At 43.8% G+C, this 19,161-nt stretch overlaps 1 protein-coding gene across 1 annotated transcript in view; it reads left to right on the top strand.

The window, feature by feature from the left end:
• SYT16 (synaptotagmin 16) overlaps positions 1–19,161 on the top strand; it is a 102,372-nt gene that overhangs the window by 61,260 nt on the left and 21,951 nt on the right. Inside the window, exon 2 of the mRNA XM_050974930.1 lies at positions 1,225–1,788. Within this exon, the coding sequence (XP_050830887.1) occupies positions 1,225–1,788 (564 nt within the window). The remainder of the gene's footprint in view (positions 1–1,224; positions 1,789–19,161) is intronic.

Here is a 19,161-nt window from a genome sequence, read left to right as displayed (position 1 = left end):
AGCTAAGGTCTTCTTCTTAAGTCGCTGTTTTAAATGCTAAAGTCTTCTTAAGTCACTGATCCCATGTCTAAAGGAGCTGCTCACCAAGCAAAGTGGGATCTCCTTAGTCAATGCTCCATTTAAAATCCGCAACACTGAGATTCCCACTACATTTCTCTGGAGATCATTTCACAAGGTAATACACACTGTTGCTGAGCTTATTTTCTTGCTGTTACACTGTATTTACCCTTTTATACTTTGATTGCTTTTAGACCTCTCAAATCAGCAAGACATTTATATTTATTTTGAAGCTTCTTTTTAGTTGTCTTTTAATCTAAAATCTGCACCTATTTAATTCTTTCGTCCTAAACCCATCATCCTATTTGTGGGTTTCTCCTTCTCAGAGTTCCTAAAAAGTATCTGTCTTGTGATCCTGTGGGAAGATGCATATTGGGCAAAAAGGCATGCTAACTTTCTGCAAGTTATGTTTTTATTTAGAGTTTAGATGAATTTTGAGAAAGCATCATATAGAGATGGCACCAGTGCTTTGGTGAACTTGCTCCTGTTCCCAGTAATTTTGTACCTGTAATATTACACCTCCTCTGTTTGGCTTTTTTTTTTTTTTTTTTTTTTTTTCATTTCTGTGAATGGCAAAACAGCTCTGTGCTATGGGCAGAGAAGTTTCTTCAAAGCTTTTCTGGAGCAAAGCACTTGAGATGCTTGTCTGCCATGGGCTGCTACTGCAAGCTTTAGGCCTGGCATTTTCATAATTCAAAACAGAATTCTCCCCAGATTCTCCTCCCTTCAGTTTTCTCACCTGCTCATGCTAATGCTAAGGAAATTGGGGCAGGGGGCTATTTGAGAGGTTATTTATTGTTTTTTACCTTTTTTCCCCCAGGTCTGTTGACAGCTGTAACCAGAGTGTGTGCACTTCAAAAAGTTACTTGTGTTCCAAGGTTCTGTGTTCTTATTTTTATCTAAGGTTTAGCAATTGAATAAAAGCTTTCCAGATCTCTGCAGGAATATGTGCAATTTGTCCATCACTGTTGGATTTCTGGTAGTATTCTCAATGGGTAGAAGTGCTTTTTCCATTTCCCCCTCTCAGGTGTAGTCATCTTACATAGATAGTGTGTCGACAGGTGTTGATGGACAAGCAATTTACAGTAATTTCTTACTCTACAGCTCCCTGAATTGTAAGTGACATGCTGGCAAAGCTGAAGAACTGATCACCAAACACTGGCATAGTGTTGAACATGGCTTCTGAGGCTGCTCACAATTTCCTCCAGCCACTGTCTTCTTGGATGTCTCAAGTATACGAAGCGATCCAACAAGCAGGAGACTCCATATCTGCCTCTCTGCTGAATCTGGGTGGAGTGGGTCAAAAGCCAGAAGGAGAAAGGACCCAGGACTTGGAGAATAATGGAGGAGTTTATGAGGATTATTCTGAGGAACCAGATGATGAACAAGACCTGGACCTTTGGGATGAGGACTATTTCTATCCTAGAGATGACAGCTCCATTGGAGGCCCTGATCTCGCTTCACAAAACCTCCCTCAAGGCTCTGACACGGCTCCGCAGAGGCACAAACGGGTTAACACCACCAGCACCCTGCCAGAGCAGGGCAGTGAGAGCAGCAGGACCTTGACAGCCAAAGGATCCTACTGGATGAGTGAAGATCTCCAGCCTCCTGATCGGCTTCCTCCCATTGCTGAGGAAGAAGGTGAGCCCTCTTGGAGGATGGGAGCTCATGAGCACAGCCTCAGCTTGGGAGGTTCCTTAGGCAGTGCTAATGGCACGGCACGCTGTGCAGGTAAGCAGCTGGCACCACCCTGACTGCACTACCCAGGCTTTCCTTTCTGCTGCTGGTTTCATTATCTGCTAATCTGCTCAGTATGTTCTGTATTGTCTCTGTTTCCCACAGCTAAAATAAAACTCCCCAAATCCCAAAGAAAAAAAAAATAAATCTGGCCTTTCCAACCCTTCCCTCGTTTGTGAGACTAATCTCATTGAAAGAATTGGAGATCTCCAGGGTGAAATCTGTGTATTAGAAGGCAATTCTGTGTATTAGAGGGCAGTCAGGCCCTGCTGCTGGAGCAAGGGGTGTTTTGCTTCCCTCCCTGTTCAGTTTCTGGTAGCAGGACCCTTCAAAGGGAATGTTTAGCCTTAAGCCTTTGCTTTGAGAACCATCTGCCTTTGCGTCATTGCTATTAAAGATATCTATATATTTATATAGATATATATATTTATATATATATGTAATCTCAAACCTTGTTTCTTTGTGCCAGGAATCTCAAGATGTTACTGTGCCATGTGCTGTGAAATGCTGCACTAAAAAGCCAGCCGTATCTCATGATTTTATGGATGAAAGGCTCCCAAATCACTTTCCTCCCCTCCCACCGCCCCCACAGGCTTTTCAAACAAGACTGAAGAGACAGCAGGCAGGAGATTATGGGAAGGAGAACTGAGTTTGATATTTTCAGTTTTAAATAGGCCTAACTATGACTTCTGATCTTTAAATGACAGCAGGAGTGCTTTCAGGGGATTGTGCCCAGGACTGAGTTTCAGCCACATGACTTGTGCTCGCTCAGTGTCACCACGAGTGTGTTGGAGCTTTCCTGGCTCACAGAGGTCTGATGGAGACACAGGTCCTGACTACACCCAGGAAAGCTGCAGTCCTGCTGACACCACCCTTAAAGCTGCTCTTAACAAACATCCTAGGAAAGGAATGAGGGTGAAAAGAGGATGGGGGGACTGGGTTCTACAACATGGAGCTGATGAAGAACTTGAGGCTCACTGAGGATTTACAGAGTTTGGCTTCAAATATCTAATTTTTTTTTTTAAGCAGGTGGTAAATGCTCTTGAACATGTCTGTTTTATTATGACCAGGAGCTTTTCTTCACTCTTGGCTTGTAGGGAAGTCTTACATATTTAGCCTTTTCTGTACAGACTGTGGAAGATCAGCCTGTTTGTTTTTGTATTTAACAGGAATATCAGACTGAGAGGGTATAAACCTTGATGGTGCTCTTTAATGACTGTAAAATTAGCTCTTTTCTTTATTGCTATTTCTCACTCTGTTATGGCCAGGGAGTAAATAATTAAAAAGCTCTTTTGGTCTAGCTGTTCTGCCTCCCAAACTGGGACTGCTTGTTTTGTATTCCAAATGAAAGATTGCCAGTTCTCAGATTAAAGATCTCTTGGAGGCCAGCCCCTCCCTTCTGGTACCCCTGTGCATTGCCTGGGCAATCTCCTGCCCCCAGGTTTGTCCAGGCACTGAGCCAGTGCTGCAGGGCTGGGTTTGTGTGTGTGCCTGGACTGTGTGGCCAGTGTGGGCACAGAAGTCATGGAGCAGGGCACAAAGTGTCCCTTCAGGGGGTGCTGGGGCTGTGGATCCTCCTGGACAAGAGCTGTCCTGTGGTATTTTTGGGGTCTCCAGGACGAAGGAGGAATTGGTGACTCTGACTCCATGTTCTTAGAAGGTTAATTTATTATTTTATGATATTATATTATAGTAAAGAATACTGTACTAAAGAATACTATTAAGGCTAATCTATTATTTTATGATATTATATAATATTATATTAAAGAATACTATATTATGAACTATACTAAAGAATAGAGAAAGGATGCAAACAGAAGGTTTGACAAGATACTAATGAAAAACTTGTGACCTCTTCCAGGGTCCCAACACAGCCTGACAGCGATTGGTCATTGAGTAAAAACAATTCACATGAAACCAACCAACCAACCACCTGTTGGATAAACAATCTCCAACCACATTCCAAAGCAGCAAAACACAGGAGAAGCAATCAGATAATTGTTGTTTTTATTCTTCTCTGAGGCTTCTCAGCTTGCCAGGAGAGGAAATCCTGGCACAGGGATTTTTCAGAGAATGTGACAGTGACACTGTCCCAGGGCACAACCTGGCTCCTGCAGAGCCTGCAGCCCTGAGCCTCAGGAGGGGCTGTTGGAGCAACTCACAGCAAATCCTGGGGCTCAGCCAGGTCCAAAGGCAGCATTCCCAGGGCAGCCCCCTGTCCTTGGGCCACAGGACCCTTGCTGACAGTGGCTGGAGGAAAGCTGGTGAGCTCTCAGGGAAATGGAGCCCAGGAAGGAGCTGCTGTCCTGGCCAGAGCTTTTGTCACCTGCAGGCACCTCTGGGATAGAGGGTTCTGAGGGGTGGGTGATGGACCAGGTGGAGTGTCCTGGTGAGGGACAGACAGATGCCAGAGTGACCCATCCCTGCAGCTCAAGGGAGGGTCCCTCTGGGATCTCTCCCAGGTGAGAGCAGGTCCTGCTCAAGCTGCTCTTTGGCTCTCTCCACATTTTTTGGCTTTCCTTCTCCCTAACCTTCGTGGAGCCATTGTGGGCTGGAGGGTTGGTCCCATGGAGCTCCCAGCACTTACAGTGCTGCTTCCTAGAGCTCTCTGCTTGCACCCCAGGCACTTCAGGGAGCACTGCACAGCTTTTTGCACCTTAGGGAATGTCACTCCAAATGGTCTCAGACAGACTTTAATCTTTTTATCTCTGCAATGTGCTGCACAGAGGGCCAGTCAATGGTCTCAAGGCTTCATAGTCACACAAGTTGGCTGTTTGAGGGTTACAGGGCTGGGAACTTACACCTTTTTCTCTCAGAACTAAGTGGTATAATGGGAGAGAAAGTGCTGAACTGTGATTTGAAAATGTCTTCCACAGACCCTTTGATGTGGAAGAACTCGTTTTGCTCTTCTAAGTGAACTTTCACTTCCAAAACACACATGTTCTTTGTGTTTTATTTTTCAGCTCTTTATTTCCTCTTTTTCCTTTAGATTCATTCTCTAACATCAAGAGTGTGAACTCTTCTGATGGTAACCTAGACATGCAGAGAGGCTGTAATACCCTGGCAACTTAAAATTTCAGTCATGGATTAAAATGATCAAGAGAAGATGTTTGAGGTATCCTTATTTCTGTTAGCTTTTTACCTAACCCTAAGTGAAAATGTGAGTGACACATGGACTTGCTGACATTCAGCAAAGCTGTTCAGTAGCACCAAAATGAGGTTTGAACATTTTTCCTTCCATTTGGCAGGTTTCTCCCCCCCATTTCTGCAAAATACGTATTTCCTGTTTATCCTTGTATTCTTTTCAGAACATTGCATCTTGACTTCATTTCACTTAATGTACCATATTTCTCTCCACAATAGAATATTTTAAAGCTAAATTGGCACAAAACAGTAGCAATGCTGAATGCTTTTTGTTGCCATGGAAATATTTCTGGGCACTTACTGAAGACCTGGTTGCCAATAGTAATGTAGCAGAGAAAATAGATATGCTTCATTTAGCAGCCACTGGTGATTAAAGAGCCACAGAAACCTGTTACAAGGTCATTCCAATATATAGTTTATTTAGTTTAGAGGGGAAAAGCCCTGCAGCCATAGGTGAGAATAATTTTGTGTTAAAAGAGATGCAAACAAAATCCAATGGATGTTCCCTTCTCTTAAACTGACAGCATGCTTCTGAGAGAAAATAAAATAACACTGTAGTTAAAAACCATCATTACTCCTTCTCCTTTTTATCAAATATGTTTTGATCCCATTTTTGCCTCTCAGGAAATGTTTCCTGGCTCCCAGAGTAGATTTTCTTAGGCTCTGAAGCAGCACACATATTACTGAAAACCGTTTTAGGCTTAGGGATCTAATAAATTGTTTGAGCAAGGAAATTCTTGGGTTTTTAGTCAGATGTCCACCAGAAATCATGAGGCAGCTTAATCATGGGGTGCGGGTTTGGCTGCTGGCCAGCGCTGCTCTGGAATTAAATGATGGTAGTGAAGTTGTAGCAAGTTTTCAAACAAATGCAAGGAAAAGTTGGTGGGTTTTTATTTTTGTTGTTTCACTTTGTATGCCTTTGATCCACAGTTTAATACTGGGAAGGTAGCTCAGCAGGAGTTATTGCAGTGCCAGGTGTTTGGCTTAAGAAGTTAAAGATGGCAAAGCAGAGCCTTCTGTGTGTGCAGATTGCTGCCACCAGTGGCAAATGGTGTATTTGTGATTTTTGCAGAAACAGATGAACTCGCTCTCTCAGAGCCTTGTCCATTGTTTACCTCAGTGTCTGTGGCAGAGGAGCTGTCTCCCAGCACAGAGCAGGGAGAGAGCAGCCTTTGCATGCCCCCATGGCTGGGATGCTGCTGCTCAGCTGACTGGGGGTGGCTGCCAGATCCATCATTGCACAGTTGGCTTGAGAATTGAAAAAAAAATCCAAACCAGCAAAGGAGCAAGAAACCACATCTGAAAGAAAGAAGTGCACTGCAAGTAGAAGGGTAGGGGTGGCCAGTGCTTCTGCTTCCCAGCATGAGTCTAAAGGGGAAAACCAGCAATAATGAGAAAAGTGAAGAACAGCAGTGACTGTGCAGTGAAGGGGCTTTAGCCCACTTCTCCCCCTGGGCTGCTGTCCTTTGCAAACAAAAAACCAAATGACCATGAAGCTCTCATTTTCACCAGACACTGCCCTGAAAAGGCACAGGGGCAGGCACAGCAGCAGAGCTGAGCCTTCTGAGTGAGAGCTGAACTATTTTTGCAGGAGTGAGTGCTGGGGTGGAAGTCTCCCAGGCTGTCTGGCACTGCTCACAGCGCTGCTGTAATGGATAGGTGAGCACAGCACTCCCACTGCAAAATGTCCTTAGAGATTCCTTCTCCTCCATCAACTGGACAACCTCAGTGCCAGCTGAAGGCTGCATTCCAGTTGCACTTAAATAATTTTCGTGGCCTTGGCATGCGAGGAAGTGTGACAGCCCTGTCTGGATGGCTGGCTAGTGTTCCTCAGCACGTGTGTGGGGGGGAAGCACACCTCTGAGGCTCTGGGAGTTTTTAAATCTACAGAGCACTATTGCATTTACTTACCTTGGCCTCCAGCTTAACAGGGGTCATTGATTTTTGCCAGTAATTTCTGTAGTAAAGGAAATTATTCTTTCTGCTTTATATGAAAACTCCTGACCTCAGTAAATGACCCTTCATAGAGGCAGGAAATCCTAGGCAAGAAGTGAGTTTTTCATTAGGTCCTCTAAACCCATATAGCAAAGAATACCCTTAAGAAGAAGATGTTGATTGTGTGATAAATTAAATTTCTGCTTGAACTTGAGACTAAAATAGATAGATGGCCAGTCTCCACATTGAGAAGTGAAGTGTTTATGAATTTTATCACCTGTCTGGGTATGGAGCCAGCCAGTGTTCTAGCCAGGATGTAACCCTATAAAAATCACTGCCTGTACTCCAAGAAGGACATTCAAAGAGGCTACACTGAATCAATACCACCAGGAAGACAAAGGGGGTGAAAGCAAAGGCAGACAGTGGACAAAAACACTTCAGAGAAAATGCTCCTGAGAGCTCGAGTGGGATGAAGCACAAACGTGACTGGGGACAGCATCTGGTCTCTGAAGAATGTGATGCCAGCCCGTGGCTTTCTGAAGTGAAGTGCAGACGTGAGTTTGCATTGAATTCCTTCTCTCTGGGAAATTCAGAACCACTCCAAGTGTTTGTGCACAGACTTTTGTCCTTGAGAAGGTGGTGCAATGTTCCTACTTGCATTTAGAGTATTCCTTTGCAGTTCTGTCTCTTCAAATTTTCAGATTATGAGGGATCTACTTGCAGGATGTCACATGTGAGTGGGGATGAAAGAACACAACAGCCCCAGAAGGAGGGTGGATTGTGGCATGTCAGCTTTACAGCTGGGGAAGTGAAGTCAAACAGTGCTTCAAACCACAATTTCTCAGAGGTGGTACCACTGCCAGCTCTGTCTTGGGCCTGTCAGCATTGCTGTTCATCCTCAGTCAGTGATTTTAGACACAGTGTCTTTGTCAGGCCACAGTAGATCAGGGGTTTGGGTTTTCACCAAGTTCCTTGTCTGGTGGGCAGAGCTTCCTCGTGCCCATCTCCCTTGAGGCATGGGGAAGGATGCTGTGATCAGGAGCACCTGTCATCTGCTCTTGTCATCTAGAAGGTTGCATAAGCTGTATAGAGAAGGATTTATTTGAGAGGATGAAATGGCTTTTGCCATTCTGTGCAGTTACAGAACAAATTGTGTGTGAGCGTGTGTGTTTGTGCATGTATTTTCTGATCCATTTCGCTAAGTGACATCCTCTTCCCACTCTCCATATGGCAGTTGCGACTCTATCTTCCTCTGGGAAGGTTGTTTAGGACTCAAGAGACTTCATTTACCAATAAACAGCATCTTGGCAGCATCTGGGAAATGCTGCCTTTCTCCTAGAAACCCTGCCTCCTCACCTTCCCTCTCCTACTACAGGCGAGGCAGGTGTGAATGATCTCATTGTGTTGTGGTGGAGGTGACATGCAGGCAATACTAGCAGCTCTGTGCAGAGCTGGAACATAGTATTTCAGTGTGCTGACACAAACAGTACTACTGTTTGTCTTTTTTTTTTGTGTGTGTGTGGTTTTTCTTTTCTGTTGCAGTTGTTGCCAGCTTGAGGTGTTGTGTTTTCAGGGAGGAATGATGAATCTGACTCCATGTTCTCAGAAGGCTAATTTATTACTTCATGATATGATATTATATTAAAGAATGCTATACTATACTAAAGAATACAGAAAGGATACTTACTCGATGCTAAAAAGCTAATAATGAAAACTTGGGACTCTTTCCAGAGTCCTGACACAGCCTGGCCCTGATTGGCCAAAGAGTCAAAACAACTCCCAGCAGAATGCAATGGAACAATCACCTGTGGGTAAACAATCTCCAAACACATTCCACATGAACAAAACACAGGAGAAGCAAATGAGATAAGAACAGTTTCCCTTTTCTCTGAGGCCTCTCAGCTTCCCAGGAGAAAAATCCTGGGCAAAAGGATTTTTTCAGAGAATGTGAATGCCACACAGGGGCTGGGTGGAAGCACAGGTAATCCATCCCTGTTCCCTCCTTGCAGTGCTTAACAGCACAAAACCCACTAATGTAAGCTTATATAAGATGGGATCACTCTGCCAGAAGGTGAGCTGGTGTTGATCTTCACCCTTTTCCAGACAGGGGTGTGGATATGACTTCCCTGTGCCCAGGTAATTTTTGGCTGCTGCAATGACCTGGTGGCAGCAGCCATCATTATGAGTGGCCTCACAGACTCCTCAAGTAGCTTTAGTAACCAAGAGGAAACTTAATTTTCTGCAATGAAAGCAAATATTGAGATTACAGTCATGGAGTTAAAGCTGTGTAGTTTTAAAGACAGGGAATGTCACTGCTGGGCTTTGGGGACCTGGCAGGTAATGGGGAAGGTGTGGTTGGGCTGTACCTCCACAATGCTGTTTGTGTGATTCTCAGGCAATTTCCACAGATGGACTTAGGGACACTCCATCAGTACTTATTTGCAGACCACCAAGAGTGGCTTGGGTTGAATCTCAAATCAGTCCATAGCAAAATCTGTAGAAAATCCCTTCTCATGACCATGAAAGTAGCTGATGCTCTCATGGCATCACTGCACCTCCTGAAAGTTCCCTCATGTCCAGGCAGGTGCTTCTCTGACTCAAGAACTCAGAATCCCTGTGAGGTGAAGCATCCCTGGAGGGACTCATGAGGACTGGTCCCCCTCAGGCTGGGTGTTTGGAGGAATTTACCTCCTCAGGCTGAGAGGGATTCAAACCTTTACAGTCTATACAGCGTAATTGTTGTGGGAGTATTTTCCAGCAAATAATGAGAGTGGTGGTGCTGGAGAGAAAGCCCTGAGTTTGGATTAATGAGAGCCCTGTGGTTTGCTGGAGTTCTGTGTCTCAAGGTCAGTTTGGGGGTTAGAATCACTGCCATAAATAATGCAGCTACAAACCCCTTGGGCCTGAGTTTTGCAATTGCCACTTACTGAAGTAAAACTGCAGCTGAAATACAGCATCCTTCCCCTATCACACAGCTGAGCTGCTTGCCATGGCTCAGCCCAGCCTCTTGCTTCCAACAGGAGCCACCAGCTCCTTCCTTGTTACTTCTGAGCCAGGTGAGTTTGCCATGTGATTGCTAAAACCAAAATAAAGGGAAGAGGGAAGGGCAGGAGGACAGGGATGTCCCTTCTGGGTGACAGCTTCAGTCCTGAGCCATGTGAGCCTTGCTGCACCACGTCCCCACCCACTGCTGCTCCCAAAGCTGGTGATTTTCCCAGGAGTGCTGTGGTGTTACAGTAAAGGGGGGACTGTGGTGAATCAACCCTCTGGCAGCAAACAAAGTTTCAATTAGACAAATCAGTGAGAAAATAAATATCTGCCTTGTTGCAGTGCAGTTGTTTTCTGCATCAAATCCAAACAAATATCTTTTGGAGGGAGTTCATTTCCACAGTGTTGATCAGCAAACAAAGCCCTGTGGGTGTGAAGCTGATGGTTCAAATGGTGTGTGCATGCCCTGGGTCTCCTCTGGAGTGGTGAAACTCCTTTAAAGAGGAGCAAAGTCAGTGGCCTGAGTTTTCTGGATGTTTCTTTGGCCAGTTTGATTTCTACTAGCTGAAAGGAATGAGTCCTAATGCAGAGAAACTTCCTTAAACATACTGGAGGAGGTTTAGGAACTGACTGCCTTGCATGAGAGGCAGGTCACATCCAAGCCAAACAAACAAAATGAAGAAATGATTGATGGGTAACTTGAAGGAATCCAACCCATTGTGGTAAGAAAACCACCAGGAAAATGCTCATGGAAATAATAATAGTGAGGGGAAAGTTCTTTTTTTTTTTCTGGTTGGAAGGAAAGGACAGTGCTTTCTACTTCCCCAGCCATTGGCATCCAGCAGTTTGTTGAGTTTCCAGCCCCACACCCCAGAGCACACTGAGAGCCCTGCAGAGTCCCCAGTGTAGCACATCTGCTGACAGAAGCTGCTTTTCTGCCTCTGCAGCTGCATGTTTCCTGCACTCAACCCAACCTGGGCTGCCAGGGAGGTGCAGGCTGACTCATGGATGTAACTGCATCCACACCAGGGGTTTTCCTGGCTTAGCACTGTCTCCAACAGTGTCTAATCTCTTCTTTTCTTCCATTTCTGCACAAATCCTGGGCCTGTGCTAATAGAACCCAGTAGAATAAATGAAGACTGACTCATTTTTGCTCCACATGTAAGATGTAAAGTAGGTGATTGGGAAAATCAGGGATGATTGTGGTTCAGTCTCTTGGCTGCCATTTCTTACAGCTCTGGAAGAACCTTAGGCAGCACAGTGAGAGCCAGTTTGACGTGGAATCCCATGTTCCTATTTTTAAAATCCAATTTTGGGAGTAGGAAAGAAACAACAGGAAAATATGCTGTTTTTCACGCTGTTTTCTGTGGGCAGTCCTCTATTTCTTTGCACAGCTGTGTGCACAGAACTGAGGTGCAGTGCTCTGACTGCTGTATTGCTTCACTGTAGAGGTGGTTAGAGCCAAAAAATGCCCTTATTTTTTTCCTGATTACTCTCTTTTTTGCTGTTTTGTTCTCTTTTCTTGACAATGATTTTTGTTGTAAATATCCCCTGGTACAAAGGCTTCCAAGTTGTGATTCTCTCCAGCTGTACCACATGCAAACACCCCAATAAACTCACCTTGGGGAGCTTGCTAATTGGTTTGGTCATGGGGTGAGGACAGATGGAGAGGCAGAAGCAGGGACTCAGCAGAGAGGGGAAATCCTCACCTTCAGCACTGGACACCAAACATTCCCTGGCTGTTAGACCTGTCAGGAAGGGGTGAAAACACACAGGGATGGTGCCAGGAGAAATCCTGCTCTCTGTTAAATGACCACTGGGTGTTGGTCAGGGGTGTCCTGCCAGTGTGCTGGAGCTTGGGTCTGCTCCAGCATTTTCTAACACATTTGGGATCTAAGGGAATGGCTTGGATTGGGTGCCCTGCTCCTTAGTCAAGCCTAAATCAGGCAGGTTGGTGCTTTGTGCTCTTGAATTCCCAGCTCAAGTGGCTGACAGCAAGAGCAGGATGAAGGCTCCAGACTGAAAACTCTACAGAGCTGCAGCCACCTAGGAATTGGTAGGAGCAGCTCCATGTGTGCTGCTGGGTGTTCCCTGCACAAAATGTTCCTCCTTTTTCTGAGAAGCTTTAACAAGTCCCTTGTTTGCCACAGACCTTTCCAGTTTTCCAAAGAAAAGCTTTTCTTTCTGTGCACAGTTCTGGGTTTTGCTGAGGTAGGAGCTGCTGCAGATCACTGTTCCTCTCTGTCATGCTGATCATGAAAATTTTAAGGCCAGGCCTGTGTGGCTGCTTCTGTAGAAGCAAAGAACACAGCAGTGAGTGCTCCTGGGATGCTCTGAGTGTTTGCATTATGCAAAGATGTACTGATATTGTCTTGGTTATGTGATCAAATGCATTTTTTTGTTACTACCCCTGCTCCTTTCAGGACTTGGTGATGTTCCCAACTGACTTCCATAGAGCAGAATAAAAAATCTCTAAGAAAAAGTGGATGCACAAAGGCAGCATTAAATGTAGAGGAAAACCAGAAATTTGGCATTTGGGAAGTTTCCATTGTTCAGACAAAATGATTCTTGTTTGTTGTTGTTTTTTAACAAGCAGGCAGACAGGATGTGCGCAGTACCTCTATATTTCACACCCACATGATGTATTTTATTCAGTAAATTTTTTTTCTTGGGTAAGCTTGGAACAAATTATAAGTTATTCTTTCTACTTGGTAACACTGCAGCAAATTCTTGAATTATTTATTTCATGCATTTTAGCTTGGTGTATTTGGATGCCTTTAAGCTAACTTTGTAAGTGACTGGGTGTTTGAAATGTCTAAATAAATAGTGGTGGTTTGAAATACCTTGCCGGAAAAAAGAGGTCACCCTTCTTCTTCCCCCACTGTCTCCTTTGGGGAAAAAAAAAAATTAAAAATCCCACATGCCTCGTTATGAGCAGTGGGAAGTTGATTTGTAAAACAGATGCTGCATAGAAGTAATTGAGTTGAAGTTGCTAGAAATATGTATATGCTACACAACATCTGCAGATCTCAAGATGTATTCATTATCTTTCCAGAATTTAGATTGCAATTACGGGCCCTTTATTTAAGTTTCCATGGTGATGTAGAAAATGCTTCCCCCTTGTCCTTTGCTAATCAGGCCACTTGTGTGTTTGAATGGTGTTCCTTTTCCTCTCCCCTGGGTTAAGTTACTGTTATTAATACAGAGATATTAAGTTGACAGGGAGCTGTCGCTGCTCAGGCAGCGATTCAGCAGCAGCAGGCACATCAGGCATTTGCTGCAGATTCCCCAGTGCCACAGTTTAATTAGCCCGTGTGCTTCCAAATGTTTGTGAGGAATAGCAGCCTCTGTCATAACAAGTGCTGCACTCGTGCCTTGGGGACTGGGGAACTTGAAATCAAAGTCAAGCAGCCAATAAAATATCACCCCATGCCAAGTTCTCTCCTCCATCCCTGCACCCTTCTCCTCCTCTCTGGGAAAAAGGGCTCTGCTGTGTTTTGTAGGGGGCTGCAGGTGGCTCAGTGCCCTGGCAGGAGCTGTCCAGGAATCCTGCATCCACGTGGCCTTTGCACAATTTCTTGTAATAATCAGAATTTCACATTATGTTCAGGCAGGTTTATCTAAGTTTGCAGCCTCACGCCCATGGAGGCAGGATTTTAATGGTACAGTTTTTGAGAAAATGGTGAAAGGTGTGGATTAATTACTAAAGATGTTATTTTATTCAGGATTTTTAGACAGCGAAGTGAAATGTGGACTTTTGGTTAAAGTGGGATAATTTTTTATTTTTATCCTAATCACCCAAAATATAAACACATTTTAATAGAATTTTATAGCATTTGCTGAGCAATTAGATACATTTCAGGTAGAAATGCAGGTATTAGGCTGAAAAGGAATGTTTATTTTTGTGTGTTTTGATTATTTGACTGGGTCATGCTGCCCATGGATGCAGGATTTTAATGCTACACCTGTTTGAGGAAATGGTGAAAGGTGTGGTTTAATTACTAAAGATGTTATTTTATTCAGGATTTTTAGGAAAGTTGAAAATGCTTTGAAATGTGAGAATGAAAGTTGAAATGTGGACTTCTGGTTAAACTGGGATAATTTTTTATTTTTATCCTAATCACCCAAAAGATATACAGATATTAATAGGATTTTATAATGTTTGCTGAGCAATTAGATACATTTGGTAGAGTTTACATGAGCTGTGGGCAGAAATGCAGGTATTAGGCTGAAAAGGAATGTTTATTTTTATGTCTTTTGATTATTTGACTGGATCACATTTAGGCCATGGGGTTGCTACAGCTTGAAATAATTTTTATCCAAGAAAATTTCAAAGAAGGTTATTTTTAATAGCTTACATAAAAGTAATCAAATTTTATGTCAGCTGTTCACCGACCATTTACTAACTAATGTTTAAAAGTTTTTCACTTCTATCACAGTAGGAACACAGCTTTTTTTCTCCAGTTGAGAGCAGTTTTCCAGCAGGAAGAGCAGGCTTGTAGTCAAACTGTGGCACACCAGAGGGTCAAACCTACCAGTGGTGTGTCATGAAAGGAGCTGGCTCCTGCTTGGTGCTGTGTCCTGGGAGGGGAGTGCAGCCTCCTGTGCAGCAGCAGGCACATTTATGGAGCTCTGACAGCACTGGCCATTAGGTTTATCCTGCAGATTTTTAATAGACCAAGCAGAGTGTGTAAAAGCAGCTCCCTGTTTCCTCACCCGAGGCTGATGTCAGGTTTGAGGTGGAGAAGGTGCTTTCCCTCCCAAAACAGGAGAGCCTCCCTCTCCACCTGTTTGCTCAGCTGCTGGGGTTTGCCATGGAGATTATCAGAGTGAGTCTTGGCAACCAAATCATGCCCTTGGTGCTGCACAAGGAGCTGTGGCCTGAGCCCACTGCCAGCTGGGCTCTTCACACACAAACCCAAGTGTGCACAGTGACTGCTGTGTCCTACTGCTCCCAGCATCCTCCTGAGCTCCCCTGGTGCTGCTGGCAGGGACATCAGCAAAATGTCTCTGTGTTTCCATCCTGACCAAGCCAGGCCAAGAATACAGAGCATGTCCTGAGTCCTCCTTTGCCACTGTCATATTTTCTGGAAAATCCTTTCACCAGGATTTCTTCTCCTGGGAAGATGAGAAGCCTCAGAAAATAATAAAAACAATAATTATCTGATTGATTTGGAATGTGGTTTGGACATTGTTTACCAACAGATACATCTTTGATTGGTTCCATGTGAATTGTTTTAACTTAACGATCAATCACAGCCAGACTCTCTGAGTCAGTCACGGGTTTTTATTATTCATTCTTGTTAAAGCCTTCTGATGTATCCTTTCTTTTTCTTTAATATAGTATGAATGGAATGGAATGGAATGGAATGGAATGGAATGGAATGGAATAGAATAGAATAGAATAGAATAGAATAGAATAGAATAGAATAGAATAGAATAGAATAGAATAGAATAGAATAGAATAGAATAGAATAGAATAGAATAGAATAGAATAGAATAATCAGCCTTCTGAGACATGGAGTCAGATTCATCTCTTCCCTCATCCTGGGGACCCTCACAAACACCACACTCCTTCTCCCACCTGCAGGCTGCTGAGCACTGCTGAGGGTACAGCCTTGCCCCATGCACCTGATGGCAGCATGGGGATGTGCTCAGCTCTGTTATCTTCACTTTTAAAGGTTATAATTTACATTGGTCTCCAGAGCATGTCTGCTGCTGGCATTTGGAGCCAGCAGTGCCTGTTAGCCACGTGCCATATTTATGTGTTGGTGGTGCTACCATGAGCAGGTTACACCTGGGCTGCTTTTTTTGCACAAAAGTTCTCTCCCCACCTTAGCAGGGGCTGCAGGGGCATGGAAGCGGGAAAAAGCTTTCAAGTCATTTGTTTTCTACTTTGTTTTAGCACAAGCAAATGATTTTACAAGGTTATTCTGTGTGTTGTGACTTTGTGTTTTTTTCTGTTAAATATCTTTAATAAGAAAAAATGGGTTAACAGGCAGAGTTGAGCAGGGTCTAATAACATGTAAATGTTGCTGAGACAATATGACACCATCAAGCTTTCCTGAGGTTTGAAGAAGCAGGTGATTCTCATGTTCATGCCCCAGTCCTCCCTAAATCCTTGGTCACTTTTTCTCCCCAGAGGATGCACCTGAGAGGCAGAAGTGTCCTCTGGCTTCTTGGCCAGGAGCAGCAGGCTGGCTAAAGCCTGAGCTGTGTTTTTCTCCCCGTGAGCAGATACAGGGAGGAGGATGAACAGGCAGCATCTTCAGGCAGTAACCACGATGTGCTTGGGCAGTTTGAGACCTCTGTGTCATGGTCACATAGTTTTTGATCAGAAGTGTCTGAATACAAAGCAGGTGTGGAGTGTAGACCCAAATTCAGCCCCCTGCCCTCCAGCCACCAGGAGCACAGGACAGAGGTGTCTGGATGCAGAGGTGCTGCTTGCATGGAAAAGCTTCAAGGGCTGGAGTCTGAGATCTGTAGCCTCAACACAGAGAGGTTCTTTTGCTAGGGAGAGCAAGTCCTAGTTCTTCCATTCTCTCTTACTAAACTTGATCTCCTGATGTTACCTGCAGCTAAAATGCTTAGAGGGAAGCATCCAGGTCCAAGACTTGCTGAAGTCCATTAAGATCTTTCCATTAATTGCAAATTGTTATTGAATTCTGTTTCCTTAACCCATTCTCATGCATTCTTATGGATTTTTATTGGAAATTTTTCCAGAGTAAAGACTGCAGGACTTGGTTGTAGTTATTTTTTTTCTGTGCCACATAAGTCATCTCTTTAGCAAGCCTTTTAGCAGAAGCTGAATGTCTCCTTTTGTAACAACTTCACAAACACAAGGTGAACATTGAATGAATTATGCTGGATCATTTGCCAGCACATACGCCAAATGTCAGGCAATGACAGAAACTAAAAATTTATGGCACAGAAGGGAAGAATTTTATGATCTTCCATGGACTAATGTAATGACTCTTTTATACAAACAGAGATGAAATGCATTTAAAAACATAGCTATTTAGAAAATTGGCCTGAACACATTCTAAAATCCAGAGAAGTTCATCAGAGGGAAGAGCCATAAAAGTGCCCTTTGTTTTTACTTCAACAGAGTGTTTTAATTCTGAAATATAATTGCTTGAATTTAATGCACCCTCCAATTAGATCATTTGAAGATCTCTCCATCTAGCTCTTCTGGTACAACATGGTGCAGAGTTGCTCTTACTTTTATTTTCAGAGGAACCTAGCTGGTGCCACGACCAAAAAACAAAGATTTGTGGATGTAAAGCCATCCCTGTGCCCCAAGGGTGTATCACACACTGCTCCAGCTGAGCAGATCCTCTGGGTGGGGAGGATGAAGAACCTTTAGGAAGGGATCATGGCATGTTCAGACTTTGCCTGAGGCTTCTCTTCTCCTTGTGTACTCTTGACAGACCTTTTACACATATTGCTGGTAGTTTTCTTACATAATCCAAAATCTATAGCAAACTTGGGCACAGAGCAAAGCTGAGCATCTTGGAGAGCCCTGAACTTCTCTCCCACTCAGACTTGGCACAGGGCAGAGTCTTCTCACCCTGTGTTCTTACAGGAGAGTTTCCTTAATCCTCTGGTTCTGTTTTCACTGTTGTGACAGTCTGCACTTTGGACTCATTTAGCTTTAACTTTTCACCTGTTGAAAAACCTTTGTGGTAACCTGAATAGATCCTGGAGTGCACCCAGCATGAAGGAAGTGTCTGGAGGATGCTCTGGGGAGTGGAACAGGCTGGAATGCCAGCTCTGCCCACAGCCTCTCTGCAAATCACCCTGTTAATAAAGAGCCTATTTCAGCTCTGGAAACATGGAGCCTTCTCAGGCTATTACCCAGCATGTGGTAAATTAAACAATCTTGGCCTGATTGCATAATGTCACTTGAAATTTAAGATCCTTTTTCTCCTTAACCCCTAAAATTTACAGGCTATTTTTGTTTGGATTTATTGTAATTACATAATGATTCTGCTCCTTTGAGGCTCTTCTAGGAAATTTTTTAGCACTCTTTTGGTGGCTAATCTTCAAATTACCAGGGACAGGAGCACTGCTTGGTCTCCCTGTGGGTTTGTCTCAGTGCAAGGGGTGCAGAGGTACTGCAGAGTGGTTTGGAACTGGGGCTGTTGCAGGGGCCAGGCAAGAGAATTGCTGCTGTGGGAGGGCAAATATTCCTCAGGCTTACTTAGCCATAGCCCTGCTGTCTTATGGGAAGAGGAATTTGAAAAATCACTGCTTGTAGCTAGGAGGATTTCAAGTCCAGGGGTACCCTGGTCAATACTGAAATCCTTTCTTCCTCTGGACTAAATTTAAACAGGTTCTTAACTTTCATCATGAGTTTAAAGAAGGAATCTAATTTCTTTCAAAGAAAAGACATGCCTTTTTTTTGTAATTTTAATTTTTTTGTTGCATGGAAGCAAAGTGATTCCTTAGAGTTTGTATGACAAGCACTCCCTTGGTCAGCACAGGTAACAGGCACACATAAATCCTTCATCTGTTTCTTGCTGGTTAATGAACTATGTGGTGTTAATTTAGCAAGATCTACCAGTCCTCATCTTTTAACTCTGGCAGTGGGCTTTAGGAAGTGATGAGACCTCTCAGGACATTCCTTTGGCACATTACAATGATTCATTGAACTGAGAGATTGTGTGTCATTAAAAAAAAAAAAGAAAGACACAGTAAATTTGCCAGAACGTTTGCCTGCCAGTGTGAGGAGGGACTGCACAATATTTTCCCAGCCTGGTTTTCAGTGTTTTGATGTGCCAAGCATCCCTTGTATCTTTGGAGAGAGGCTTCTATATCCCAGTTCCTGCTAGGGTTCTACTGGGAGGTCGTGCTCATCCTTTTATCTGACAGTTTTTTCCCAGCCAGTTCTCCAAACCTGAACACAGACTTTTCTGATTTATTGGTGATTTCTACTACCCAGTATCCCCCTTGCCTCCTTCCTGGATTGTGAACGTGGGACCTGAAATGGAAAGTTTGGGAGACAGGGTTCTTAAGAAAAATCAGACTTTTCCATTGTGCAGAACTACCTGCCCTTAATCTCAGAAGTGTCTGCTATTGCTCTGCAGGGACTCTTGGCTAATTAAAGTTCAGATAATGCTGTCTCAACCTCTGTCCCTGATGCTGTGCTGTTTATTCACGTCAGGTATTCATAAGACGGTTGACATTTTCTTCCTTAAAGATCTCTCAGGTAAATTACAGGCATTTTACTGCTCTGACCTTTTCCTTTACAGGAGGAACTTTTGTTTTCAAGGTTTATTTTGTGAATATAATGTTGGA

The sequence above is a fragment of the Serinus canaria genome, chromosome 5 (genome assembly GCF_022539315.1).
Source record: "Serinus canaria isolate serCan28SL12 chromosome 5, serCan2020, whole genome shotgun sequence".
NCBI lineage: Eukaryota > Metazoa > Chordata > Aves > Passeriformes > Fringillidae > Serinus > Serinus canaria.
Note: the sequence above shows the minus strand (reverse complement) of the source record. Positions and strands in the feature narration are given on the sequence as shown.